This window comes from Centroberyx affinis, unplaced genomic scaffold (genome assembly GCF_046629955.1).
Source record: "Centroberyx affinis isolate AG114_WGS23_722 - 3 ecotype Tasmania unplaced genomic scaffold, CSIRO-AGI_Caff_v1 ptg000333l_1, whole genome shotgun sequence".
Lineage (NCBI taxonomy): Eukaryota > Metazoa > Chordata > Actinopteri > Beryciformes > Berycidae > Centroberyx > Centroberyx affinis.
Window position 1 is genome coordinate 36085 of NW_027279008.1, and position 25681 is coordinate 61765.

General features: G+C 42.2%; 3 protein-coding genes across 4 annotated transcripts in view; 1 reads left to right on the plus strand and 2 right to left on the minus strand.

Moving 5' to 3' along the window:
- The window catches only part of prkg2 (protein kinase cGMP-dependent 2), a 28049-nt gene extending 27135 nt beyond the window's left edge, over window positions 1-914 (plus strand). For both annotated transcript variants that reach the window (XM_071515238.1, XM_071515239.1), the window contains exons 16-18: window positions 87-149; window positions 452-518; window positions 819-914. In XM_071515238.1, coding sequence (XP_071371339.1) covers window positions 87-149; window positions 452-518; window positions 819-914 — 226 coding nt within the window. The remainder of the gene's footprint in view (window positions 1-86; window positions 150-451; window positions 519-818) is intronic.
- Window positions 915-3171: 2257 nt separating this feature from the next.
- On the minus strand, window positions 3172-11446 carry bmp3 (bone morphogenetic protein 3). Its single transcript, XM_071515235.1, has 3 exons — window positions 10762-11446; window positions 8866-9791; window positions 3172-6653 (listed from the first exon to the last, which is right to left on the minus strand). Exons 1-3 carry the CDS (start codon window positions 11168-11170, stop codon window positions 6462-6464), a joined length of 1527 nt encoding a protein of 508 aa, XP_071371336.1. The 5' UTR covers window positions 11171-11446; the 3' UTR covers window positions 3172-6461.
- Window positions 11447-16617: 5171 nt separating this feature from the next.
- Window positions 16618-25681, minus strand: part of cfap299 (cilia and flagella associated protein 299) — a 78683-nt gene continuing 69619 nt past the window's right edge. Inside the window, exons 6-7 of the mRNA XM_071515240.1 lie at window positions 18621-18750; window positions 16618-16710 (exon numbers count right to left, since the gene is read on the minus strand). Coding sequence (XP_071371341.1) covers window positions 16618-16710; window positions 18621-18750 — 223 coding nt within the window. The remainder of the gene's footprint in view (window positions 16711-18620; window positions 18751-25681) is intronic.

The following is a 25681-nucleotide window of genomic DNA, read 5'->3' on the forward strand; positions in this document are numbered from 1 at the left end:
CAAGACAAATTCACCAGCCACAGACAAAATTTACCACAATTTGGTTTGTGGCTAGTAATAATTTCCCACCCTGGTCTACTTCACAGACGAAATCCCTCAGAGCGACTGGGCAACCTCAAAAATGGAATAACTGATATCAAGAAGCACAGGTAAGAAAGAACCAACTAATTTTGTTGCTCATCACAATGGGAAGCCTAGCAAATTAACAATGATTGGAAAACACATCAGGAAACATGGGGCACAGTGGTTCATGACCTGAGCAAAGGTTCCTTGACACCGGGTCAGTCAAATTTTAACACTAAAGGGGTGTGCACTCGGTGGAATTATTGATTTTAAGCATTTGTAGCTTATTCCTTGGGGCTGTCAGAGTCAAGATCACAGAATACTATGTGCACAGACATAAAAAAAGACATGCAGAATTACTTATATGCTCTCTATAATGTATCTAAAGGTGGTTTAATGGCTTCAACTGGGAGGGACTGAAAGCCAGGACTTTACCATCTCCACTGAAAAGAGAAGTAAGTAAAGAAATCTACCTATCTACCTAAACCAGGGGGGAAGGTTGGAAGGGGCAAGGGGGTCTTTGCAAGTTCTAATACAATGCAAATCTAATGACAGTAGAGGCACAAATATAGTCTTTATTTAGACTTTCTTTGATTTTACTTTATTTAGGCTATTTTGTCAGCTCCGCTACCCCCTGCTTGCCATGTGTCAACACAGACGGCAAACATCTTTCCCCACTGGGTGTTAATTGAAGGGAGCATCCCAGAAAATTAATCTCTCACCCTTTTCTCTTTCCATGTCTTTTTCCACCAAAGCTTACGGGACCTACAGACCACAGCTACTTTGACAGCTACCCTGCAGACGAGGAAACTCCTCCTGATGAGCTGTCTGGCTGGGATATGGACTTCTGAGAGCTTCTCCTCTGTCTGTCCCCAGTTCTCCTTCCACTGCACACTTCCAACAGCAAAACCTCACATCTATAGAGGGTTTTCGGGTGACCTACCGCTCCCTCTGGCAGCCATAGTGGAGGTCCTCAGCTCTTGGGCAACAATGAATAGCTGATTGTGTTTCTAAACATACGATTTGGCCGTCTCAACACAAGTCAATAGATATGGATCATTTCTGTGCTGATTCTGATTGGGAGCTGATCATTCAACCACTGACACATCTGATTGATTTGGTTTAGATAATGTCAGCTTGTTAGTTAGCTAACCATAGTGTCAGCAAACACTGTCCTGTTGTTATCACATCTGATTTTCATGCTAGGTAGTGTATCTAGTAGAATCTAGCGCTGATAGTGGGTAGTAGTGGCGTGTTACCGTTAAGATCAGTTGCCTTGCTAAATTAGCCTGCTGGCTAGTTAGCTAGCTAACAAAACCCAGCAGTTTGTTCAGGTTAACTGAGCTAACTCTTCTCTAGCTACAATAGTGCTTTGGAGTAGAGACTGAGACAAGACGGTGTCCTGTGTCACATTAACCTAATATTCATTTTTACTTAATTAACCTATACCCACACAAGTATCGTTTTCAGATGTCTCTCTTCCTCTAGCCTGGTTGTTATATATTTTACTGTTATTTGAGCACAGCCAGTTCTTCTCTGGGCCCGATGGCGCCAGAAGCGGTTGGTAGGAAATTTGTGACGCAACTGCAAAGCCTGTATTCCTTACAACCAAGGGAGTCTATTATTGTATACATTGTATACAGTTTGTTTAGGGATGGCTGTAGAGGAATGTAAGTGTGTGGAGAGGATAATTCTGGCTTCATGTCACTGGAAGATGGCAAGCAATTGGGAACACACACACACACACACTTGGGAGGAGAAATTCTACTTTACTGTGCAGACACTCTCCCATCCCCCTCAACTATCCCAACAAACAGCTTATGAATCATTTGTGCTTGGAGCACCAGAGCTCCTTGTGCCAACAGTGTTAACGTCGCAATTTCCCCACTGCGCACACCACACACACACACACACACACACACACACACACACACACACACACACACACACCACTTCTCCGCTTAAGTTATAGAGTGTGAGCATCCCAGGGCAGGGTGCCAGACCTGAGGAAATATTTACCTTTTTGAAGCAGAGTCAACTCTGTGGTTCCCAGCTTCTGCTCAGCCTGAGGCGTTGATGATGTGAGGAGTTCAGCACCGAGGCAGAAACCCTTCAGTTTAGCTGACTGCCTAAAAGGTCCAAGTGCATTTTCTGGAATTTAGTTAATACTATAGTTTTGTTTTTTTGGCACTTGAGGTTTACAGTAAATTGACTATATACTGTGTCTATATATACAGTACACTGTAAACCCCAAGCATAAAAAATACACTATTTATACAATCCAAACTAAGCTCTAGAAAATCCACTTGGCCCTTCAAGTAAACTATAAAATTTGGGTTGGCGAATTTTGTAAATATCACATATATATGTATATACCTATGTGACTGTGAGCATGTGTGTAATAATTCCTGTGTGAGGGAGTACCTTAAATGCCTGGGGAAGCTGTGGCCTTAAGATAGTGATTTCAGGATACAGCAATATTAATTAATATTTCAGTTAATGGCACAATTCAGTTTCAGACTTTTATCAATTTAATTAGGTGGTGAGCTTAAATTGGTCCCTTTAAATTTTGTTTTAAAGTAATCTTAATCTACATAGACTCTTGACTGATTCATACCTCAAAATATAGCCCCATTTTCACTCCAATATACACAAACAGAAATGTAAGCCAACTGTTAAAAGCTTTAATATACATTTAAAACTCATGTTCAGTGAACACGTAAAGTCAGTTCTTGTTCCAAAAGCGCTATCAAATGTCTCCAAGCGCATGATTCAGTGTTTAGAATTTAGATTCACGATTGGCCTTTTAACACAAAATGTAAACAGAGAAGAATTTTTTAAATACAAAATTTAATGTGTGATTAGTACACACATTTATATGGAGGATTAGGGCCACAAGTGGAAAATGTATTTGAGTTCTGAGATTAATCTCTCTGTACATTTATGTACAACTGCCTCTGCATAGTGCAATCCTACAAGTATATACCTGTATATAAAATGTAAATATTGAATTTTGGACACCTCAGTATCTGAAAATTGTAGAAGAGTTTCACTGTACATTTATGTGTGCGTTTAAGTTTTCTTGTTGAATTTCAAAAGTTTTGATCCTGTATTTTGGGCAGAATGCTGCCAAGGAGGACATGAAGGAAATAAATTGTGAGTATTTTGCTGGTTTGTGTATCGTTTTATGTCAGTATCTTTCGACACATTTGGGTTTATAAAGAAAGACCTTGATGGATCTGAGTCTTACATACTTTTATTCATTTCTTTGAATGCTTTGTCAGGAGGGCCAGTGCTCAAAGGGGGGGAGACCTTTACAGTTCACCACGCTTTCACATCAGTAGTGACAAATGTCCATCACAGATATAAAGACCATCAACATATCCAAGCTTTTGTCCCCCTTTCCCAGCTGTCTGTGAAAACCGCCCCTCCACAACAATGCACAAGATATGCAACATACAGAAAATAAATAGATGCATGTTAAAGGTCATTTCCATATACAAATATATTTTCTTATGAAGCTTATTGTACAAGCATTTCTTTTTACCTACAGCATAACATTTACAAGATAGGATTGAACAGTGTAATAGAGGAAGCTCTTATAAACTGGTGATATATATTACAAGTGAGTGTCTTTGATATGTGCACTCCAAAAAATGTTAGTGGGGTTTGACAGTTGAGGCCTGGGTTGAGTCACCAAGGCAGTGAAACTAAAGGGCTCAACCGAAGATGTTGGGAATAGACTCGCTATACCAACAGTCTTACTTATGTACGCAGTGTTTGGATAGGTTGTACTGGCACAACATTTTAACCGCAGAGGAGGGCACTCCAGTCAAGAGCATGCATCACTAAAATCTGTATTGGCACAAGATGAGGAAGCACATATTGGAAAAAGTGTCAGTACAAAATAGTCGTATATAAACTAAAACAATCTGCCCTTAGCTATTGACACAAAATAAATGTCTCTGAAATATCAAAATAGTGAATTGTTTTGCAATACAATTAGGAATAAATTCCATTAGCGATCATAATTATCAAAAGAATATGCTCTAAGTTCACTCCTATTTTTGTACCATTACAAAAAAACCTCTTCTCAGATGCTTGCTTTTGACAGCTTCATTGCAAACTGAGCTCAGTTCTCTGTGCGACCGAGCCATTTTGAACAGGCGATGAATTCAAATCAAACTTTATCAAAGGCAGAATCCACCCATTCAAAAGGCACTTCTATCTCAAAGAGACATCATTAGAATATCATCAAAATATAGCGCGCTATATACAAAAACAATGTACAAGTCTATAGAAAAAAAAAAGTTAGCCTCTATATTTCAGTCTATCTGCTCTGAATAAATATTTGGTTTTATGGACTTCATACGACAACAATGCACAACCCAAGGCAAGGGTTCGGCATGTTAGCGGTTCTTTAAGGTGTGCCTGCTGACAAATTAGAACACGTCTGTTACATGTTGACCTGACTCAATGCACATGTGATAAAATAACACACCGTCTAACGTTTTATGAGAAGTCCACTGTATACAGTAATGTTAAAGGCTTGTGAGAACTTTACTGAGCTCCCTCTATTGGCCACAACAGAATTAGCAGAGTTCTCTGCCAGAGAAAGGCGGAGACCGTCGTTTGAGCGGCAGAAATCATCAAAGCTCTCAGGTTTGGGAGTGCCGACCTAGGATAACAGATCAGATCCCCCTGAACACCTCATTCATTATGATATGTAAGACAAAACTGATTCCAGACCAGCAGTTTTAATTAGAAGTGCTCAGATAGCATTTTTTGTTCACCTGTTTACCTACGATTACCAATGACCAACTTTGAGTACTTCTTGATTCCGAGTAGCTGACAAAACCGAATACCAATCTGTGTACTTTCAATTTCTCGCTCTTCTACTTGATCTTAATATATAAAGAACCGCTCAGTTTAAGACTGTAAAGCCTTAGTAGCTTTTAGTCTTCATAACTGCCACCCTATGCTGTAAATCAGATAGCACTTTATTAATCCCCTTGGGGAAATTCAGGATAGATAAGATAGAAACATAACTTTAAACATTATGAATTATGGCACTTTCTTCTGAACTTTAACAATACCGAGAACAAATACTATCAGGCTCATTACCACCACTAGTATTAATCTTAGATGTTTGGTAACTCCCAGCTGTGATTTTATTTCCTTCTGAGGTCTTCCCGTCCATAAGAAGGTCAAACATGCCTCACAAGCATCAAGTGGCTTTTAGACTCTTGTGGTTTTACTCCTGTAATAATATCAAGGTAATATGCCTTGTTTAATGTAGTAGCTTCTTCTTTTAATATGCTTTATCCCTTTATCTTTTAAAATGAAAACTTAAGTTTCTGGACAAATCGCAAACATTTTCTTGGCGTAATGACGGTGTAGTGTGCTTTATAAAGACTGAACACAACAGTTTCTCAGAGAGGGTGATATATTGGTACATGGGCTTCCTTGACCGTTATTGAAGACCACACAAATAACAAGTAGCTTACTCTTCTGCATAAAAATGATTCTTAAAATGTGTGTTCTGTACAACTATGGAGCAGTGATCTAAACACAAAAACATAATGCAATCTACTGTCTACACCACAATTCTGGCTTTGGAATCTAATATATCTCTCTATAGCAGCCAAGGCAATAATTATGCAATAATTTGTCATATAGTGAGTAACACAGTGATAGTACAGACATAAATACATACACATAGTAACAAAAACCATGCAAGTGCGAGCAGAGGTGACTTTGTGGTAACGGTCAAAGGCAACTTCAAGCTAGGAAGGAGGAAAGATGACAAGGACCCTCCTGAAGTCATCAGTTCAAACTGAGGGTGTACGTTCAAGACTTGAAGAAAGAGAGAAAACTTTTCCTGAAATTTTTCCAAGTGTTTTTTCTTTCAGTTTTTGTCTCTCTTACAAGATCGCACCTCAGTCTGTCTCGGGTCCTCTGTATTTCACGATCATTGAGCTCATGAATGCATTTGCCCTGCTACTTTCCAATGGATAATGAGCAGCGATGATGACGACAACGATGATGCTGATGATGACAATAATGGTGAAACTGGAACATAGAGATACGACTTTCCGTTCCAGATTGCTTCCACGAGGAAGACACACTCGATCCGTTCCTTCCCGTGAACGGATCGGTCGACAGTCTCCTCTTCACCTGGAACAACAGGCAGTACTCTCCTCCAGTGCAAAAGGGAAGTGTGTTCGATGTGTGTGTGTTTGCATGTGAACGAGTGTATGACTGTGATGAAACGGGAGGAGAGAGAGTGCGTTCTTGGCTGCGTGTTGTGTGTGACGTGAACCTAAGTGTGTCCTCTTTTTCGTACGATATGAGGTGTGTGTGTGTGTGTGAACAAGCGTAGAAAAAAAACAAAAACATTATCTGCAGGCGCAGGAATCGACGGTCATGTTGGGGTAGACTTTCAGCACCACGTTCTTGTCCTCGTCGAAGAAGAGGATGCTGAGGGAAGACATCTTCTCGGGGACGCAGCAGGGCTCGGGGATGCCCGGCACGACCCCCACCGCCCGCACTATGCTCTGGATGGTGGCGTGGTTGGAGGGCTTCAGAGCCTGAAGAAGAGGGGGGGAAAGAATTGTCAACTACTGGGAAAATTAAAGGTTTCATTCCCAAAAACACCATGTCCATTTTGAAAATGTTTTGCTAGCAGGAAAAATGATTGCAATACTGAAAAAATCAGTATTGCAAAAACACAGATGATTCTAGTGTCAAAAAAAAAAATTTAAAGTGAAGGTTTTAGGAGGATTCACATCTTAATAATAATGCACTTTAATTTCATGCAGCAATCATTTTGTAGAAGGTGTGCATATTTTCATGGTGGATATCTCATTTTGGGTTGAAACTCTTCAGATATAGTTTTCTTGAAGGGCATTTCTTAAGAAGCATTGTCTCCTAATCAATTGGGCTTGAACTCATGCTAACAGCAATCAAATTTCATAGCAACTTTCTCAAGTCAGAAGACTTAACATGCATTATCAATCTGCACAGGACCATTTCATCATCACTTAAGGTAAAGCCAAGAACTGATTTTAAAGGAGCAACATGGAGGAGACACTATATAAGTGTGTATCCAACATGTCTCTCTCTGCCACTGTAAATAGATCAAAGCTGGAGTCCAAGAGCTGGCTCCGTCCCCAGCAGTTAACACCTGTGTGTGCATGTGTGTGTATGTGTCACCTGCTCAGCTGCCTCTCATACCTCAGCGGGATCCAATGAGTGACAGGATTCTTCCCACAAATCACAATAACCTAGGTTAGAGCACCTCCTAATAGCTGCTATTTAGCAGCTTCTAAAGCGGCAGCCTGACAAAGGAGGCAGAACATCACAGGGCTGCCTGACTACACAGCAGACCTGTGGGGGTGGGGAGGGGGGCAGTTGCCTTAGGCCCTAGGCCCTACTTCTGGGACTAATTACATCTGACTACAAAGGCAGGCGACTCCGAACTAATGAATTAAGTGGATGAAACCTGTGCATTCCGGCCATGTTTAAAATACCTGTGATCTTATCTTGTCACTGGGGCCACGAGCTACGAGGGGAGCTGATGTTTAACATCAGTTGAAGCAGAGGTTTCTTTCTTTGTTTACCTTCCTTCTCTCTTTCCTTGACACATTTATAAACCTGTATGATGCTAGCATGTGAAGAGAAACCTTCAAGGACAGCACAAAAGAGTCCTTGACTTCCTTCTGCCTAGGCAGGGTTATAATTTATTATATTAGTTATATTTCTAGGACTGCCGTCTCCTCCTGAGGAAGAGGCAGGTTTATACTATTGGGTTTTATCCATTTAAGCAGGACTGATTTTCATGATTTGCTACTACGCCTATTTGGATGTAGTCATTGTAGTCTTAAGTCTTATCAATTCCTACTTTTTACTGCATGCTTGCTAAACTAGTACCTCACATTGGACGCATCATTTGTGCCAATTTACAAGTTTGGTTCTGATGTATAACATTCAAGAATTAATGCAGGATAGATGCAAGATGAATGCATGGAGGACTTCTATAAGTGCTACTGCAGTAATCTGTTGATCCTCGTAGTTGAAGTTGCTTTAAGGATGGAGGTTTCAATTTCTGACAGTTTCTGTGGCTTTATCATCTGTAGTAATTATAATAATTCCCAACCACGTGAGGACAAATAGGCTATAGGGAGTTATGTCTAATGTTATGCATGTTAACATACTATAGAAAAAAAAGCTATTTGACTAAAGTTAAGTTAAAGACTTTTAACTTAAAGAATGGCAACATTGAAAGAGGTGAAATAAATGGCACTGATAGCGCAGCCTGGCCTCTCCCACTCACATAATGCCATGCTGCCTGAATGCAAATAGTGACTGAGTGCTGAATATATATTTATACAGTGATATATATAATCTTATGTCTATTGTCTTGCACTGCATATGAGGTCCTGGTCTCCTTCTACCATATGTCAGTATAGGGTTGTCAATATGTCTCCAATATCCCCCAATGCATCTAAGACAAATTCCTGTACTGTATATTAATCATGCTTGGTGACAAGAGAGATTTTGATTCTGACAAGAAAACTGAAAAGGTGGACCACCAGATGGTGCTAAGGTTCAAATGTAAGAGGGCTGTTGGCCACAGTAGGGACTTTACCAGCACCTGGCCTTCAATTTGTAAACTATTGACATTAAAGAAAAACAACAGATTTCCAGGAATGTTGGACCAAAGAACTAACAGGCAAGATACACACCATACATACACACCACATGTGTGTGCAGCATTCATATTTACATAAAAAGGCTCACCTTTGGCATGGGGAACTGACAGGACCCTGAGCAATAGTAGGCGTCAAAGGACTTGGGCGAAATAATCCATTCGCTCCAGCCGATGTCGGCAAAGTCCACTTTCAGGTACCTCCGTGCGCAGTTCCTGGGCTCGTTCCACTGCTTCTTTCGCGCCTTTTTAATGGTCTGCTCATCGAACTGCAGCAGGGGCATCTTATGCCGCTGATTCTTGCGTGTCTTTTTCCGTGGCCGACGGGCCTGCTTGTTTTCAAATGGTTCGTACGGACTGGTCTCGTCCCAGCCGGTCGTCTCGTACGGGTATTCGGGCCCAGGGAGTTCGTTGTTTTGTAGAGGGAGCAGAACATTAACCGAACGCTTCTGTCTAGGCCGCAGCTGCTGCTGCGCGGTGTTATTGCGTACGTGCAGTCCCAGTTTGTGGAAGCCAGGTGCGAGCGAGCCCTCTCCTGCCACCGAGTGGTGTCTCTGCAGAGTGGTCACCACACTTTCGGGTTCCGAAATGGCAGAGTCATTGGCGTAGACCAAGATGTAGGGTGAGCGGTCAGAGAGGAGCCTCTTCCAAGGCCTGGGTCCTTGCGAGGCCACGTCGATTCCGATGAGCAGCTCGTCGTGATGTTTGGCCTGGTTGACCACGCGAGTTATGTCCTTCCACTGCCAAGATATGAAGTCCCTGTACAGCGTGGACACGTTGATGACAAAGTGTCCCAGAGTCCTCGTCTTGTTATCCACAGAGGCAAAACTCCAGATGACCATTTGGATGTGGCCGTGTCTCCTGGGGCCGTGACGCCCACAGCTTTTGGACCTGGAACAGCCGTGGGTGCTGTTCTGAAGGTCTCCAATGTAATAGTGGAGTGTGGCTGACAGAACATCTTCTGACTTGGTTAGGGAGGTGAGGTTGAAAATCTGCAGCTGCTTCTTGTTTATAGTGCCTGTGTACATAATGAATAACAGATAATTTACACAGAGCAACACAATTGTCCAGTATTTCAAGAAGTCAGAGGGGCCTTCTGTGTCAAAGTAGGCCTATTCATTTAAAAAATATAAGGCTATGACCACAGGTGCGTTTATTTATAATTCCAGCCTGATCCAAAATTAGGCTTAAATTATTAAATGTCATGACACATAGCTGCCAGTCGATAGGAGGCAGTATACTCTTACAAACTTGGACTCAACGTGCAATCTGATAGTCGTTAATAAAGCCCACCTCCAAGTGATAATAACACAGTGTAGCCTGCAAGCGATTTAGAGCTTATCAGATTTACTGTAACACTAACTGGAATAAATAAATAAGCACCTTCAAAAGCAGTAACCCACCACACTGAAGGCTCCTGCGCCTAAATCTACAGCGTTCCGTGTTGTTTGGGCTGTTGCCAGATACACGTTCCAAGGCAAATCTTACTATCGTTAAATCCTAAGAGGTAAAACAATTGTCTGGCCAAGTGGTGTTGGCATGCAAAGGTCTGATAGAGAACCTCTGTTCAAATCATGCCCAAAGCGTAACAGGTTGCTGACATTTCACAACAAGGACTGGATCAACAGGTGTATTTCAGTTTCAGCTGAGCAGATCAGCATATGGCAGAGTGAGACGTTACCCCCCTTTTGTCAATCACGTTTTAGTTTCAAGACCCAAAACGGGAAAATAAACCCTTCTCTGCTGATATCAGTCGGTATTTTCAATATGCGTAAAATGCGCACACATTTTGTGGATACATTCCCCATTGCGCTTTGAAAGTGCGGATAATTTCAGTTGAGCAAACCAGTATATGGCAGAATGGGACGTTACCCATTTCCAATCAAATTTAACAATTTCATGCACTAAGACATGCATCTAAGCCCTTTCTCTACTGATACGAATCGTGTTATCAATATGCGTAAATGCGCACACATTTGGATACATACCCCAGTGCGCTTTGAAACTGCGGACAGTGTTGCCGTCTTTGAAGGGAAATCCAGCCTGGTTGTACTTGGCGTAAAGCATCTGCATGTGTTCCGTCATTGTATCCTGTAAAAGCAGATCTCCGTCTTCCTTCGTCGGATGCTCTTTATCCTCCGAATGCGTAAAATCCACCTTTCTTCTCGCAGCTAAATGGTCTTTTTTCAACATCGCGCAGTATCCAACGCACAGATAGCTCCATCCGTAAATCAGCACGACCAGAAACCGACAGTAGAGAGCCATGCTTGAGCCAGAACGGAGGGACCTTTCAAAGGTAACTTGGCTGGTGGCAAAACAAAAAAAAAAAAAAAAAAAAGTTGTGGAAAACTGAGCGCGTTTCCAAAAGTGGTCCCTATCTCCAAAAAGACATAGCATCACCTGAAGAAGAGAGTTCTGTTAGAAAATGATACCATCACCTTTGGGACAGGACACTCGCAGCAAGAGAGGAAGGTGAGGAGGGGAAAAAAATAAGAACGTAATCCAAGTTCTCTCTCTCTCTTGTTTTGATAAGTTGTAGAAGATCTAAATGCTCTAAATTCACTTAATGAGTGATAAAGTCCCGGCGCGCGGCTGCAGGGTGTAGTATAAGGTGTAGTACTAGGTGCAGTAGTACTACTAAGGGACCGAAGCTCTTGGTTTTGTATCCGAGGTCTGGGCTGATCTCAGGACCAGCAGCCAACCGTCCCCCTTCTCAGCTTTCATTGAAGGTAAAGCATGTTGTGCTTGGTATTATAGGGCTTGTGGGACCAGCTGGGTATTCCTCTCTCATACAGGGAGAGAGAAAGAGAGAGAGAGAGAGAGAGAGAGAGAGAGAGAGAGAGAGAGAGAGAGAGAGAGAGAGAGAGAGAGAGAGAGAGAGAGAGAGAGAGAGAGAGAATAGTTTCCTGTTCAAGAAACTTTTTTTACGCAAATTCACACTAGGGACAAATTATCTGGATTCATATTATCAAGATATTATTATGATTGCTTATTCAACACGTGGAAAGGCTGTCTTGTGGGATATCACAATGCGTCCAGAGGGACTTTATCCATTAAAGGATATTCCACCAATTTGCTTGATATCCATTTAACACCTGAAAACTGGGTTACCACCACAAACCAGCCCCTCTGTGCGCCAGTGAGTGCGTCATTTCTACTCCGCAAAGCTGTGCGTCTGGGCCGCGCTGGTGAATGAAGCGGCTTATTGTCGGCATTAAAGGCTCTCTCCCCTATTTAGTTTAGTTCAATGGAGTTAAGCACACACATCCTGTACCATCACGGTCCGATCCGGATGCTGTACTGCGTCCCCCCCCCCCCACCAAAACAGCAGATTCATGCGGGGTTTAAACACCCCACCCCCCGCCACTGGGGCTTCTCTTTCAGGGGCACTCGGGAGGAAATGATTAGGCCCATTTCCCCGCCCTTGGACATCTGATGGCAATAATATTAGCATGGCATGTCCTTCATACCAGTCAACACACTGAAGGGATTTAACCCCTTCAGCTGGGAAGAGATGAGATGGAGACATTCAAAATAAACAACAACAAAGAAACCGCAGGGCGGGAACTTTCTGGTTAATGAGCTTGGACACTATTGAAAGAGATTTGAATGAGATAAAATTATGTTGTTGTGAGTTTTAATGGGCCTTTTTAATATGTCTGCTTTGATTTTTTTTTTTTTTTTTAAAAAGCTAACAGCTGTGTGGCGTTTTTGCTGTCAGTACGTATCAGGACGTCCCCTCTCAATCTATTATGGGCTAGTAGTTCAGGTTAAATGGACCAGTAAAATGGCAGGCTACATGCTATATTTAAGTTGAAATTGCTTTATTTAGTGCAATTTTAACCATACATTGACAAGACAACTGTGATTAATATAAAGCCTATCACACTGATAATACATTTCACTGAAAATGAAGAATTGAAGAGTTAAACTCTTACAGGCCTAACTTGGCAAAACAAACAAGAAAACCCGTTCTGTGTGTGTGTGTGTGTGGCCACATGCAAGTATTGAAGTAATTTTAGCTGAAGAATAGTCTAATTTATTTTTTCAAAGTGTATTCAGCAACAATCTGCACCAAACATGGCCCCGAGGTTTAATATTGCCATTGTGTTGATGTTAAACATTTTGAAGTGTTCATCTGTGGAGGCGTGGCTCGACCATTATCCAGTATTGTTTTTGAAAAAGCTCATCAAAACATTGATCATGTATCACATCCTTTGCTTCTAGGCTTATTTCTCAATAATGTATTAATCTTATTATTGACAGGTGAAGCTTTACATGCCAGGCTGCCTCCCATATCAGGTATCATCATCCCCATACATGTGGATCAGCAGAGGCCTACTACAGTAGGTTCAGAGGGTTGGCATCATCCACATATGCTCATAATGGCATAGATCAGTTTAATTCATGTAAATATAGCACCAAAAGTTGAGGCAATGGTTGAAGTCATCCATTGCTGCTACCTGCAACGTTTTGTGAAATCAGGACCTAAAAGTCTTCCGGATATTAGTTCAGAACAGTGGAGTGTTTTAATATGAATTTGCACTATGCCAAAGGGTCATAGTGTGAAAATTGCTTGTGCTTGTTTGGGCTGAAATCAGAAGACATCAGACTAGGTGAAACTGGGTCAGTTTCACAGAGAAGGCAGAACAGTATCTCTATCTGTATCTAAGGCCATTTCAACCTGAATTCACCTCTTTACCTCATGTTGTGTATATTAGGGGCAAGTTAGGCCTCCAACTAATAAAACCACGCTTCAGCTGAAACCCCAACAGCTTAAATGCCCAATAAAGGAAATGGAGAGGGATACAGCCGTTTGGTTTCAGTATTTAATTTAGACTTTATTGTGAAATCTTTAGTATTTACCGACACATGATCTGTCTGAGTGAATTCTAATGACTTGTTTTCTTGGGGTTAGGTCTTCCTGAGAGGTGAGGCAAATAAAAAAAGCGGCCAGTGCATTTCATGAGCCTTACACTTGCTTGTTTGTCCAACCGCCACCCCTCACACCACCCACCCCCTACCCCCCCACCTTTCAGTTGCCTATTTTTCATGTGCACATCTGCTGTTTTGATTGGTAGGTGTTTGGAACGACTTGTGCCACTTTGAGGGAGGGAGGGAGGGCAGAGCGGGCAGTTTCATCACCGCCATTGAGCCACATGAATGTGCCGTGGCCCGTAAATCTAAACAGCTGTAAATGAGGGTGAAATGTTCATTTGCCACCCAGCCGGTTTGAGGTCTTCCTTGTGACTGAATGAAAAAAAAAAAAAAAAAAAAACCCACAAAAACAAATGGCAGAGCAGATAGGGAGATAGTGAGGCGGACGGTCGGTTGATTGCGACAGCCTTTGCCTGAGGTGAAACCCGGGCTTGTGCACAGAGGCCATAAACAACAAAAACAAAGGTCAAAGAGGAAATCAGACCACCAGCACAAGTCTTCTGCCACCTTTGAATTTCCCCTCGGGGATCAATAAAGTATTTCTGATTCTGATTGTCATCCTTGTCAGTCCAGTTACGGTTCAAACCCAGTTGAAACAATGGCTGAAAACCAGTTTCGTTCAAAATAACCCAAAATAGACCTACTTTTTTATCATTTCAAGAAATACATCATCAACAACAAAGAACACATGCTTACATAAAACAGAGGGAGAGACAGAAAACACAACAGGACCGACCAGACAAGACAGAAAAGAGGAAAAGAAAACAGAGAAATCGAAAAACAGGCATCCCCCCCCCTCACCACCCGCCCGGTAACCCAGTCCATGAAGTCTATTAAAAAGTCCATGAGGCATTCCCAGCCGCCGTTGTTTATCCACACCCCAAAACAGAACCAGAGCCCACATCCCCGAAAACCAGAACCCAGACCCCAGACACCAAAACCCGTAGTTTTACAGAACCAGAACCCACATCCCCATGCAAAACAAGTCATCATCCCCCCCCCCCCCCCTCTAATCTTTCACCATACATATTGTTTCAATGAGGCCACTGGATAATAGTCAACAAGGTATAATTCAGTCAAAACAAACAAACAAACAAACAAACAGATGCAGCCATTGGAAGTCTGGCCTGGCATCTAGTCAGCTGATAGACATTAGAGGTTTGTGTTACAATGTCGTAATTTGTTTCAACCTCATAACATTCAAGACAGAAGTAGATGCAGGATAGATGCAGAATAAATGCATGTAGGGGAACTTCTAATACAGATGCCACTGTCTCATATATACTTTTATTTTAGTTTTAATTCTTCAGCTGTCACCTTTTTATGCTTCTGGGATTCACTCTATTACTGAAACACTGAACAAAGATGACATATTCTACTTTTCCTTTGCAGTGCTTTTTTATTAGACAACATTTTGTGGAGCAGTTTGAATTGGGGAAACAAATGCATTCAGGTGTCAGTAGTTGATTTACTGTATGTATTAAAGTGAACATCCTGATCCACAGATGGGACTGTACTGTAATTCCTCCCAAGAGCCGGTTCTTGTGTAAAATGAATACCAACATTTCTGTCTAAATAGAAAAAGTATGTTTTTTTTATAAATTTTTAACACAATTTTTAACATGACGTCATCAAACAATCATTCGTCCATTTGGAGGCTTTGCAGTAATTAAATTCAAAATCTACAGGAAACAGACATTTCTGAGCAAGCCTACTTAATAAAGGCCAAGTTAGTTTTTAGCCATTCGACATAGCTGATGTTACTTCTGGTGGGCTTGATTCCTAGCACGTGTTTCATTAATAAAAGCAAAAAAAAAAAAAAAAAAAAAAGAAGAAACAACACAATCAAAACAAACTAAAAGGGAGCCAGCTGTGAAGTGCCTGCCGCCGTACGAATTTTCTGAAGCAGGTTATTTGCAAACTTCTCTTCCATTCAAAAACAAAAATGTCAAAGTGAATGACTAATATGTAAATGACAGAGCACTTTGATGTCCCGTAAAGTCTGCCTGGCATCTGGGAACATGCGGAATGCTTTAAGCCCATTTCCCTTCGCTTTGTGAAGACTGGCAGCATTCTTCCAGTCCAATTGGAGCTACCGCAGCCTGGGGGAGGACATAAAAGCAACCCCCATCATCTTTCAAAGCTCTTACGCCTTTAATTTGTTTAGACAAACAGCCCAAAACATGCCGGGCCAAAGGATGAGACGAGCCTGGGGTCCCGGAGCAGGTTCCTGCCCCTAACTAAGACCACCGCTTTGGGGACGGCAAACAAACTGGGCCAAACCGGGCCCGGCCTTCACTACAGGGAATACAAACAATTAAAGGCCTAACGTGTGTGTGTGTGCATGTGTGTGTTTGCTTTGGCTGAACTGAAACGCACTCCTTCAAACTCATGTCCAGTTCGGGTAAGCTTGCAAAGTCATAGCAAACTTATTATAGCTCTAAACTCAGCGTCCCAGCATCGTAACGGCGGCCTGCAGTCACGCACTTGGCAGGAGGAGTGCGAGCTGCGGCCGCTCCCCGCCAAGCCCGCTGTCAGCCAGAAAATACTTCATTAACAGCCCAGCAACTCTAAAACAACAGTCGTTATCTTGATCGTGTTTCTCTAACTTAACAGGAAGATGATTTCCCAAAATCTAAAGTGACATATGAAATCTCTGGTTATTTGCAAAGGAAGTCTGCAAGTCGTCCGGCCGGTCCGTCCACCTCTTACTGCAGCTGAGAGCAGCTTCTTTAAGAGCCGCTTGCCTGCAGCGCCCTCCGCCCAGATGGCACGCATGATATGAGAGGAACAGTATGCACATGATGGTGCGACTAAAACAACTTTTATTTCGATCAAATTAAAGGCTTCCAGTAATCTCCAATATGTGCTTAATTGCAGTGTGCGTCGGCGGCAGCCTCTGAGGCCTAGGCTGTCCTGGTGATGTGGTCGTAGAAGACGACTTGGATGTAGAGATCCGACTGCAGGGGCGTCCTGGTCGAGCTCTCACCAGGTGCCGCCTGGAACCCGAGCAGACGTACAGCGGTTAGCAGGCTGGCCTGTAGTCCTGATACAATTTATTCAATTTGACAGTTTAGGACATCCAATTTAGCTGAAAAAATTAGGTGTAGTTACTGACAATTATACTTGATTATTGGCCTGGCATTTGCACGTATGTAACAAGCAATCCACCTCTATCTAGTTTGGACAATGTTGTAGCTTGTGGCTTGTGAGATGTGATAATTTTAAGCCATGAAAACTGCCTCAGATATGTTAGCAATTAAACAAAATCATAGATATCAACAATACATTTCTACATAATAATAGGCATATTAAAAAGGATGCCAAGTGCAACATAATTTGAATGTCAAAACTGACATGGCCCCTCCACTAAGATGTGAAGCCCACACCAGCTGGGAGCATTTATTTAAGGCTAAGTGTGTCAAAAGCCTCTAGTGGGAGTGGACACATAGCCAACCATTACACTCAATTTACACTTTTACCTCAAACACACTTGTGGGTGTCCTAATAAGTAATGCAGTCTTCAGTCTTCCTTCACAAGTTCAAAAGAACGTCAATAAAAATAGACCAATAAAAATGACCTCACAGAAGCATTGAGAGCAAATGGGAAATGCTGGGTCAACTAAATGATAAGCATCTATTTTTATGGAAACCAAAAGGTGTCATTACACTCACGTCATCCGAATTACTAAAACACTCTATACATTTAGAGTTGCAATTTGCTGTTTTTTGGCATAGATTGCATCATGTCATTCCCACAACTCAAACTTAAATATGACTTTTTTTTTTTTTTCCCCTTTTGGCGAGAACAGACAAACTGGTCATGGTATGATAAAGGCAGAAAAACAAACAAGCCACCCAAAATGAGTTGATGTGAGCCTTGATTCTGGAAGGTTCCCCCGAGGAACTGTGGCCACATGAGCAGCTAGTGAGCTCATGGTGGGTTAAAAGCTGGACGGTTCTGTGCCGCTGCATACCGAGCCAATCTGGGCTGAGCTGAGCTGGGTTCTGGGCACACGGGTGGTTTGCTGTGTCTGGCTTCCTGTGCCTCCTCTTGTGTTTTTAATAGACAGCCTGGTCGGGGCGGTGCTCGACCGCAGCTAGAACACTGCGCTGCCATTTTGGCCCTCGGCTTCAAAAAACGCAGTCCCCAAAGCTCTGTCTGCAATTTCAAAATAGTTCGGCCCCACCAACTGACTTCCCTACCCCCCAGCAAAGAGAGAAACCAGAGGGAGAAAAGCTCTGTCTGTCAGTCGTTATTCTTCCCGGGCCCCTGTCGGACTGTCAGCATGGAGGAAGCACCTGTCTCAACCCCTTGATCCTCCATTCTTCATGCAGGTGGAAAGCAAACATTTCTTTCCCTCCCCTTGCTTTCTTGCTCTCTCTCTCTCTAACTGTCTCTCTTATAGGGTTGCTCTGAAAATTACTCATGTCTGAATAGATATCTGCAGCTGATTAAGACAGTAGCTGAGCCTTCAAGTTGGAAGATGGGCTAGAACTCACTGTTTTGTTAAGATTTTTGGCATTTTTGCCTTTGTTTGACAGTAGAAGCTGGAAAAATTGGGAGAGATTGAGGAGTATAGCATGCAGCAAAGCTCCAAGGCCAGATTCAAATCCAGGACATCGTGGGCACATGGTAAGCGCCTTAGCCAACTGAGCTACCAGGGCGCCTCAAACCGACTGTTTTATAGAACTCTGTAGTGCAAAAAAATGGATTTGAAAAGTTTATTTTGTTGCCTTATACTGTTTGCTTTCCTTGGAAATGTTTTACTGGCTCTCAACAGGTGAACGTACGATCTAGTCAGCCGTACCATTTGTCTCCCTGGGGCTTTAAAACAAAGCCAAAAGGCAAAAGGGGAGCAGGGAGTGCCAGACCGGTGTCAGTGTTGGAAAAAGAACAAAAACTTACCCATGGATCCACATTCAGGATCTTTCTGTCCCTCTTGTTCTTGAAGAGCAGGCCAGTGGGGTTATCATAAATCACCTGGTAGTTCGGGCTCGAGTTGGACGTGGACATCTGTGTCTTCCAGTTCTGGTAGCTTTGAAAATAAAATAAACCCACAGTTAGATGATACAGATGTAGCCATTGTGGAGGCCCGAGTTTTTACTGCATGCTTCCCAAAGAGGTTTTTGGGAAGAAGTTGGGGAGAAGTTTTGCTCCATTTTAAGCCAGTCTAAGTTTACATAGCAAGGTCTGGGAACCAGCTCAGAGACACTAAAGTTGTGTGTTATGATGTGCTGCTTTGGTTCTACTAACATTCATCAGTTATCTGCAGCACTAATGCAGGATAATGCAGGATAATGCAGAATACATGCATGAAGGCAGACTTTCTTTTAACTGAACATAATGCAAAAAATGGTAATAATATACAAGTCTTAGGCACATGTAAAAAAAAAATCCATAAAGTGAAGATGCTTTCAAAAATAATGAAATGAACAGTTTCTAAATAGAAAAGAAATAACTATAAAGATCAGTCTATTGACACACTAATGCAGAAAACAAATAAATAAACATCTAAGACAAAAGGTATATACAAATACTGTACTGTACTGTACATATTTCTTTGCATGGTAGGAAAGCTGATAAGGCAAAAAACATGCTGTTGATATGCTAGCGGTGTGTGCTACCTGGCCGTTTGACATGCCTTTATGGAACATTTTCATTTATGGGCTCAGTCAGCAGGAGGCTTTAAAACACCCGGGTCATTCTCCAACACATGCCACATGAGCACCGTGCTGAGGTCACGACTTCGCATGTTTCATGGAGGAAACAAAACATCACGGATTGCACAGTATTCAATGTCAATGTCCGACAGCTGGTTATAAAACACATTTGTTTAGCCGAAAAAAAAAGGAACGCAACCTGCAGAGTAATGTCTCTTTTTGTAAGAGTGGGAGCAAGTAAAGTCTGTTTCCAATTTGATTTGAGGGTGCCGTGTTGGAGTTCGCCAAGGCCAGGCATTAACGTAAAGCTGTGGCTAATAAGCAATTGAAACCATAGAGAGGGTTGAGTTCCAAAATAAATGGCCGATTAATTTACGGCATCCGATTGGATCCTCCGCTCCTTTTCCGCTTTCTTTTATTGACACAAGCAGAGCAGCAACAGTGTGCGATTGTGTTTGCAACACAGTCAGAGCTGAGGGAAAAATAACCGTTGGGACATTTGAGCTACAGTAATATGTTTAAAATGTAGTACATCAACTGGAGGATCTGATTTTATAACATGTCAGTTTGATGTATTATGCATTTAGCAGTAGTTGTGGTGTTGTTCTCTCATCACTGATCAAATAAAGCCCTTCAAGCAGATTGCTGGAGATAAGATTCTTGTTGAAGAAGAGCAGGAAAGAAAATCCATCCATATCAACCTGACATTCCCTAACCACAAAGTTGGCAGATCTTTCGCCTTTGTTGATGGGAATTACAATGAGGCTGGTTGGGAATTGAAAACATCTCATTATAGTAGTTTTGCATTTTGCATTGTTCCCATGGTAAGTTTGCCTGAACTCATTGCAGGCTCACAAGAAGAGTACAAACTGCAGTTGATGTAGTTTTACATAGTAAAAGCTAAGATACTAGTCTCAAAATTCTGTGGACTGTCTGCAGCATGACACCTTTTGGAGTTGGACAACTTTATGTTTGAAGCCTTTGTCCCCTTTGAACATTTAAACCCAAGATGTCTCCCATGCCACAAAAAGGCCCCACAAGTATTTTGAATGTACAACACTCAACTGACCGAGCCTAACGACAGACAGCAGCCTCAATTACACTGCGGTGGTAACAGGTTTGACTGTTATCACAGCACTCGATAAGTAATAAATAAGCTGTGCTCCTGGTGGAGCCGTGCTCCAGACTGTAGTGACATTCTGGCCCTTTTCAGTGGTTCTCATCACTAGCTCCAGCGGTGCGAGAGCCAGCTGCTTTGCAGTAATACAACTCCAAATGTCACACTTTGAGGCGCTCAAGGTTGCTTTAGTGGGCCTCGGCTATTCCCCAGCAGTAGTTTGTGGTCCAAGAACAAAGTTGGACCTTAGGGAGGAGGCTCTGTGTAAATCTGGGGGAGAGGCACATTGTGCAGGGGGTAGAGCGGGTGGGGCTGAGGGTCTCCGCAGCAAGTTGTGCATATCGAATGGGCTCATAACATCATGGAATGATGCCAGCACACTACATGTTATATTTCACTTGCTGCATTGCTTTACTGCAGCCCATACATGATGAACAAGAGATGTAAAATATTAATGAGCCAGACCATAAAAAATAAATCTCAAAATGTTTACATTTACATTTTGAGGAGACGGCAATCTTTGAAATATTGTCCTTGTTTGGCTGGTGTCAGACTACAGTTACGTTTTCTCCAAGATTTGTTTCAGTGGCAATCTCTAGTGCCACATAAAACTTGTTCGCAAATACCCATTTGCATTTGGGCCATAAAAATATTTTCTGACTACAACATATTAAGTAAGCTTGCTACAAATTACAAGCAAACATATAGCACCAGCAACATAAAAACCTACCCATGTGGCCTTTCCAAAACCCACAGACCCCCGCCACGCAATTATGGGAAATGTAAATACGTATCACTGCAGAATGACCTGTTTCTGAATAGCTATGAAAAGGACCGTTCCAGCCAATAAAGGGAGAGCAATGGAGTTTACTGCTGGTATCTTGGCAAGATGACTTTCCTGGATTGCTTGCTTGTCATATACCCAAAGACAGTAATTCAGATTGAGGGGAAAGGATTGACCTTGATCACACCATGGCTAAACTTCTCAATACAGACCGTAGACCCAACTCATGGGACCAGGAGATGTGGCCGACCCATACTGAAAGACCGCTGGCCCTCTCTGGTCATGCTGCAGCTCTGTTCTTCTGTAGGAGCCACCCTCCTTGACATAGAAGCACGAGACTAATCAAAACTAGTAGGTTTTGCTATGACCGTTCCATAGGCTACAATAGTTTTTGTACCGTATGAAAAAACAGACAAACGAAACTCGTTTTCTCGAAGTGAAAGCTGATGGCTCCTGTTAGGTCTCGGCTGGATGCCATCTGGTGTCTCAGACGTCTGTCAAACATCTCCTGTCAGCTTCTGCAGAGGACTGCTCCTGCAGTAAACACACACACTGGACTCCTCCTGACACTGACAGTCCAAACTTTGTGGGGAGATACACTGATGCATAAAATTATAAGGTATGATAGGACGAGAAGTCTGGACGTTTTTTTTCTGAACTGCCAGCAGCGCTGAGTAACGCAGGTTCAGAATAGACTACTGCAATGCCCCAATTATGAAATACAAATTGAGGTTTTTTCCCCCCAAAGCTCAGAGGAAAATTATATTGTCTGAGACTTGCTCACATAGACACATGCATACTTCCTCTCTTTGCAAATTAGGTTTGACAGCGTTTTCAGCGACTATTTATACCGAAATGCCATACAACAATTAACATTTTTTTGGTAGACCACTTTTATGCCATGGTGAACCGCTTGCTTTTGGTAGAGAAATGGGACAGATGTGAGATATTTTAACACTGAACATGAAAAAGACTGACGGAAAGTGTAAAAAAAAAAATGAAGAATTTTTGAAGTACGGCTGAGAATTTCGTACAGTACGTTACTTGGACTTGCCGATCGGACCCGCCTCCTTCACAGTCCCATATGAAATGTCACCGGGGCAACTGACTTCATGGTCGGTGCGCATTTGGTCACAAAGAAAGCCCCAGCAGCTGGATGGCACCACACCCAGACACATGGACCAGTAAAAGTGTGAGAACCTGGATTTGGTGGAAACAATGACGGTGCTCCCTGATCTTAGCACCGGTTCCTGGTTTCCCTATGCATTCACCACTGCCGTTTGACACGTGCACTGTGTCCTTTCACTTTCCATAGTTACCGTGCTTAGCTCTATTGTTATCTCCAGGCGGTCATTTTCCAGAGTAATGTCAACAGTCTCATTACAGGGCTCAGAGGAGCTAAACTCTGTGGACTGGATGATATATATTACAAAAGAGCAAATACCTAGGGTGCATATTCATTCAGCTCGTTTTTTTTTTTTGTCGTAAATGAAGAATACTGGTCCAATAACTGTTTGTCAATTTAATGTTTGCAGTGTAGATCAGAATGGGTCTAGTCAGCGTTGAGAGCAGGGGGGGTTGGGGGGTCCATAATTTACTATGAAGCCTTCTGGGGGTGTCATGGGTCCAATTCGAAGACACATTAGTGATGGGAGATACACACTTGATAACCTCAATGACATACACACATTTACATGACATCCAAGCTGGGATTTAAAATGGGGGGTTCAGTTTAGGGTTCTCACCCTAAACTGCATAATGGATAGTTACATCATATACAGCGCATAGGTATGTATGGCCAATTTAAAGTGATGGTGAACTTTGGTAGCACCTTGGGTTGTGTATCTTCCTCCATGATAAAACCCCAAAATCTGTGAGTCTCTGTGATCTGTTGCTCCAGCAGAGGAGACTTGGAGAATTGTGTTTTTTCTCTCGCTGTTCACTGCCATTGTATGGAGGAACAGTCTGAAAATCACACTTCTAGCACATAAAGGAATGCTGACAAAGCAGATTCTGACAATATATAAAAAAAAAAACTAGTCAAGCTGCTAAATTGTTTTTAAGTGAATTGCTTTATGTTTATTATTTTATTATTATTTCAGTGCAACGCCGAAATCCAGTCAGAGGACAATTATGCCGATGGAACAAAGAAAATTGTATGTTTACTAACTGTAAATAGGGACGAAAAAAAGTGAGACTTGTTTTTTATATAATGGCAGAATCTACTTTGTCAAAGTCCAGTCTCCCAGCTTTTGCCATTTGCATATTAACTTTTTTTTTCCACACGTGAGCTCCTTATTTTGAGCCTATTACACCACATGCTCAAAACAAAGAGAGACCATTTGATGTATTTCAAGGTGTTGTGGCTTGCTGTCAGGTCCTCTAATAGAGCTACACACACACACACACACACACACACACACACACAGGCCAGAGGCATTACATAATGCAGTGACACAATTGGGTGTTATACTCTATTCCATATGACTGGAGCTCAAGAGGCTAATAGCACCTTGACCGAGAGAGGTTAACTATGCAGCGCTCCCTCTGGGTCAGCCTCAGTTTTTAAAAAGGGCCTAGAATAATACCGGGGACTGGCCCAATATCTTCACTCATATTCCAAGAATGCTCACCAACTACAACTTATCAGTCTGGTATGATAACACTTATAACAACGACAGCGGAGATTTATGGTCGTTGATAATAAAGTCTTGAAAGCTTGTGTCATTTTACAGTCCTACTTTGAGCTTTAAAATGTGGACCACTGCAAAATCAACTGATTGTTTCAGACATTAAATCTTAATTATTGCTGACACAGAAAGCCTATCAAACTTGGCAGGAGGTCCCAGATGATGCTATCGCTGGTGGAGCACTGCGTTAATCTATCAAAGCAATCCAAACAGTATCAGCACAGAGAACAAACAATCCATTTGAATGTTGCCCTGAGGATCCAGCCAATAAAATGTGTGTGCGCACCATGTGTGAAGATCGACACACATGACGTGGAACGTTCCGGCTTACCGGCAAATATTTATCAGAGCTGGCAAACTCCATTGTAACAGAATATCCCACCGCCCCCATTAAAGCACGGACACAATGCTTCAGGCCGACCTGCTAAATCACCTTCAGAGCTGGAACAGTTTCTCTTTTGTATTAAAAGTTAATAAAGTAGGACAGCAGTGCAAATATTTTCACAGCAGCAAATGAAGCCAGACACACAGGTGCATTGCAGAGGCTGAGCATGGAGGCAATATGGTTTTGGCCTCAGAGGAGGCATGCGCTGTTTTTCTACTGAGCAGATCCTTCAAGTTCAATGTTTCAGTCTGTCGCCAAATGCACACAGCGTAGAGCTAGCACGCAGGCAAGATTTATAAGTTCCAGCATTTCAAAAAGCACTCTTCATAGCAATTCTGCCTTTGTTACATAATAAAGCTATGCTACTGCTGATCTCAGATGAACATCAACTACATTTACCAGTTAACAGGTTTAACATATAGCTTGAAAAATATTTAGTTTGTTTGGTAAGGCTCTTGCTCTTTTCTGCTTCGGGCTCATGCCTTAACATGGAACATAACAATGTACGGTCCAAAAGCACAGTAAACCAATTAAGACCACTATCTATGCAAGATGGCGCCCAGCCTCTCCAAGCCCTTATAGTGAGTAGAGGGAATAGAGAGCAGGAGACAGAGAGAGAAAGGAGGGAAATGGCCAGAGTGCATAAACAGATGGTCACTTTGCTGGGGAACATTAAATAGACATCAGAGATGCTGGAGGCACATCTGGAGTGGCAGGAAGCTGGGTGCATGGAGCTGCAGATCTGTGGGATAATTAGGTGAGGGTCAGGACTATCGTGTGTGTGTGTGTGTGTGTGTGTGTGTGTGCGTGCGTGCTGGAGGCTCACAGTAAAAAGTAGAGACTTACAAAGCGAAGAGGAATTTGTATTAGCTTTAGCTGTAAGCAAATCCAACATGATACTGTGCATCGTCAGTGAATCACAATGTGTTGTTACAGTAAATATGCGATATACAGTAACTTATATTATTTACTAAAAGCTCAGAGTTTTGATGGTGATTTTGATCCTGGGTGACAAAAACTAATTCAGACTATTTTCACGATTATCATCTCTCTTGGTCTGACATTGCTATACTCATTCATAAGTTTCAGACAAAGTTCAGCAAATCTTAATCAATTATCATCACTCATAATTAATATGCACAGCACTTCTTAACTTTGTCAAGAAAAGTGCTATACAAATATAGTTATTATTATTCTATGTTTTTGTATTTTAACTGTTTCCAACATATCGACTTTCTACAGAAGCAACAAGGGACATCCCCCGAAAAACGCTGCGCTTGATTTATTTTTACCGGTTTCCCAGGAGGGCGGAGGCTTACAACATATGCCT

Bases quoted from the DNA above. Each gene is read 5' to 3' on its own strand.
- bmp3 (XM_071515235.1), bottom strand. From the start codon at position 11,170: ATGCTATGTCTTTTTGGAGATAGGGACCACTTTTGGAAACGCGCTCAG. The intron at 9,792-10,761 runs GTATGTATCCAA...TTATGTACACAG, and splicing joins CAGTTTCAAAGCGCACTGGG to GCACTATAAACAAGAAGCAG. The intron at 6,654-8,865 runs GTGAGCCTTTTT...CCTCTTCTTCAG, and splicing joins GTCAGTTCCCCATGCCAAAG to GCTCTGAAGCCCTCCAACCA.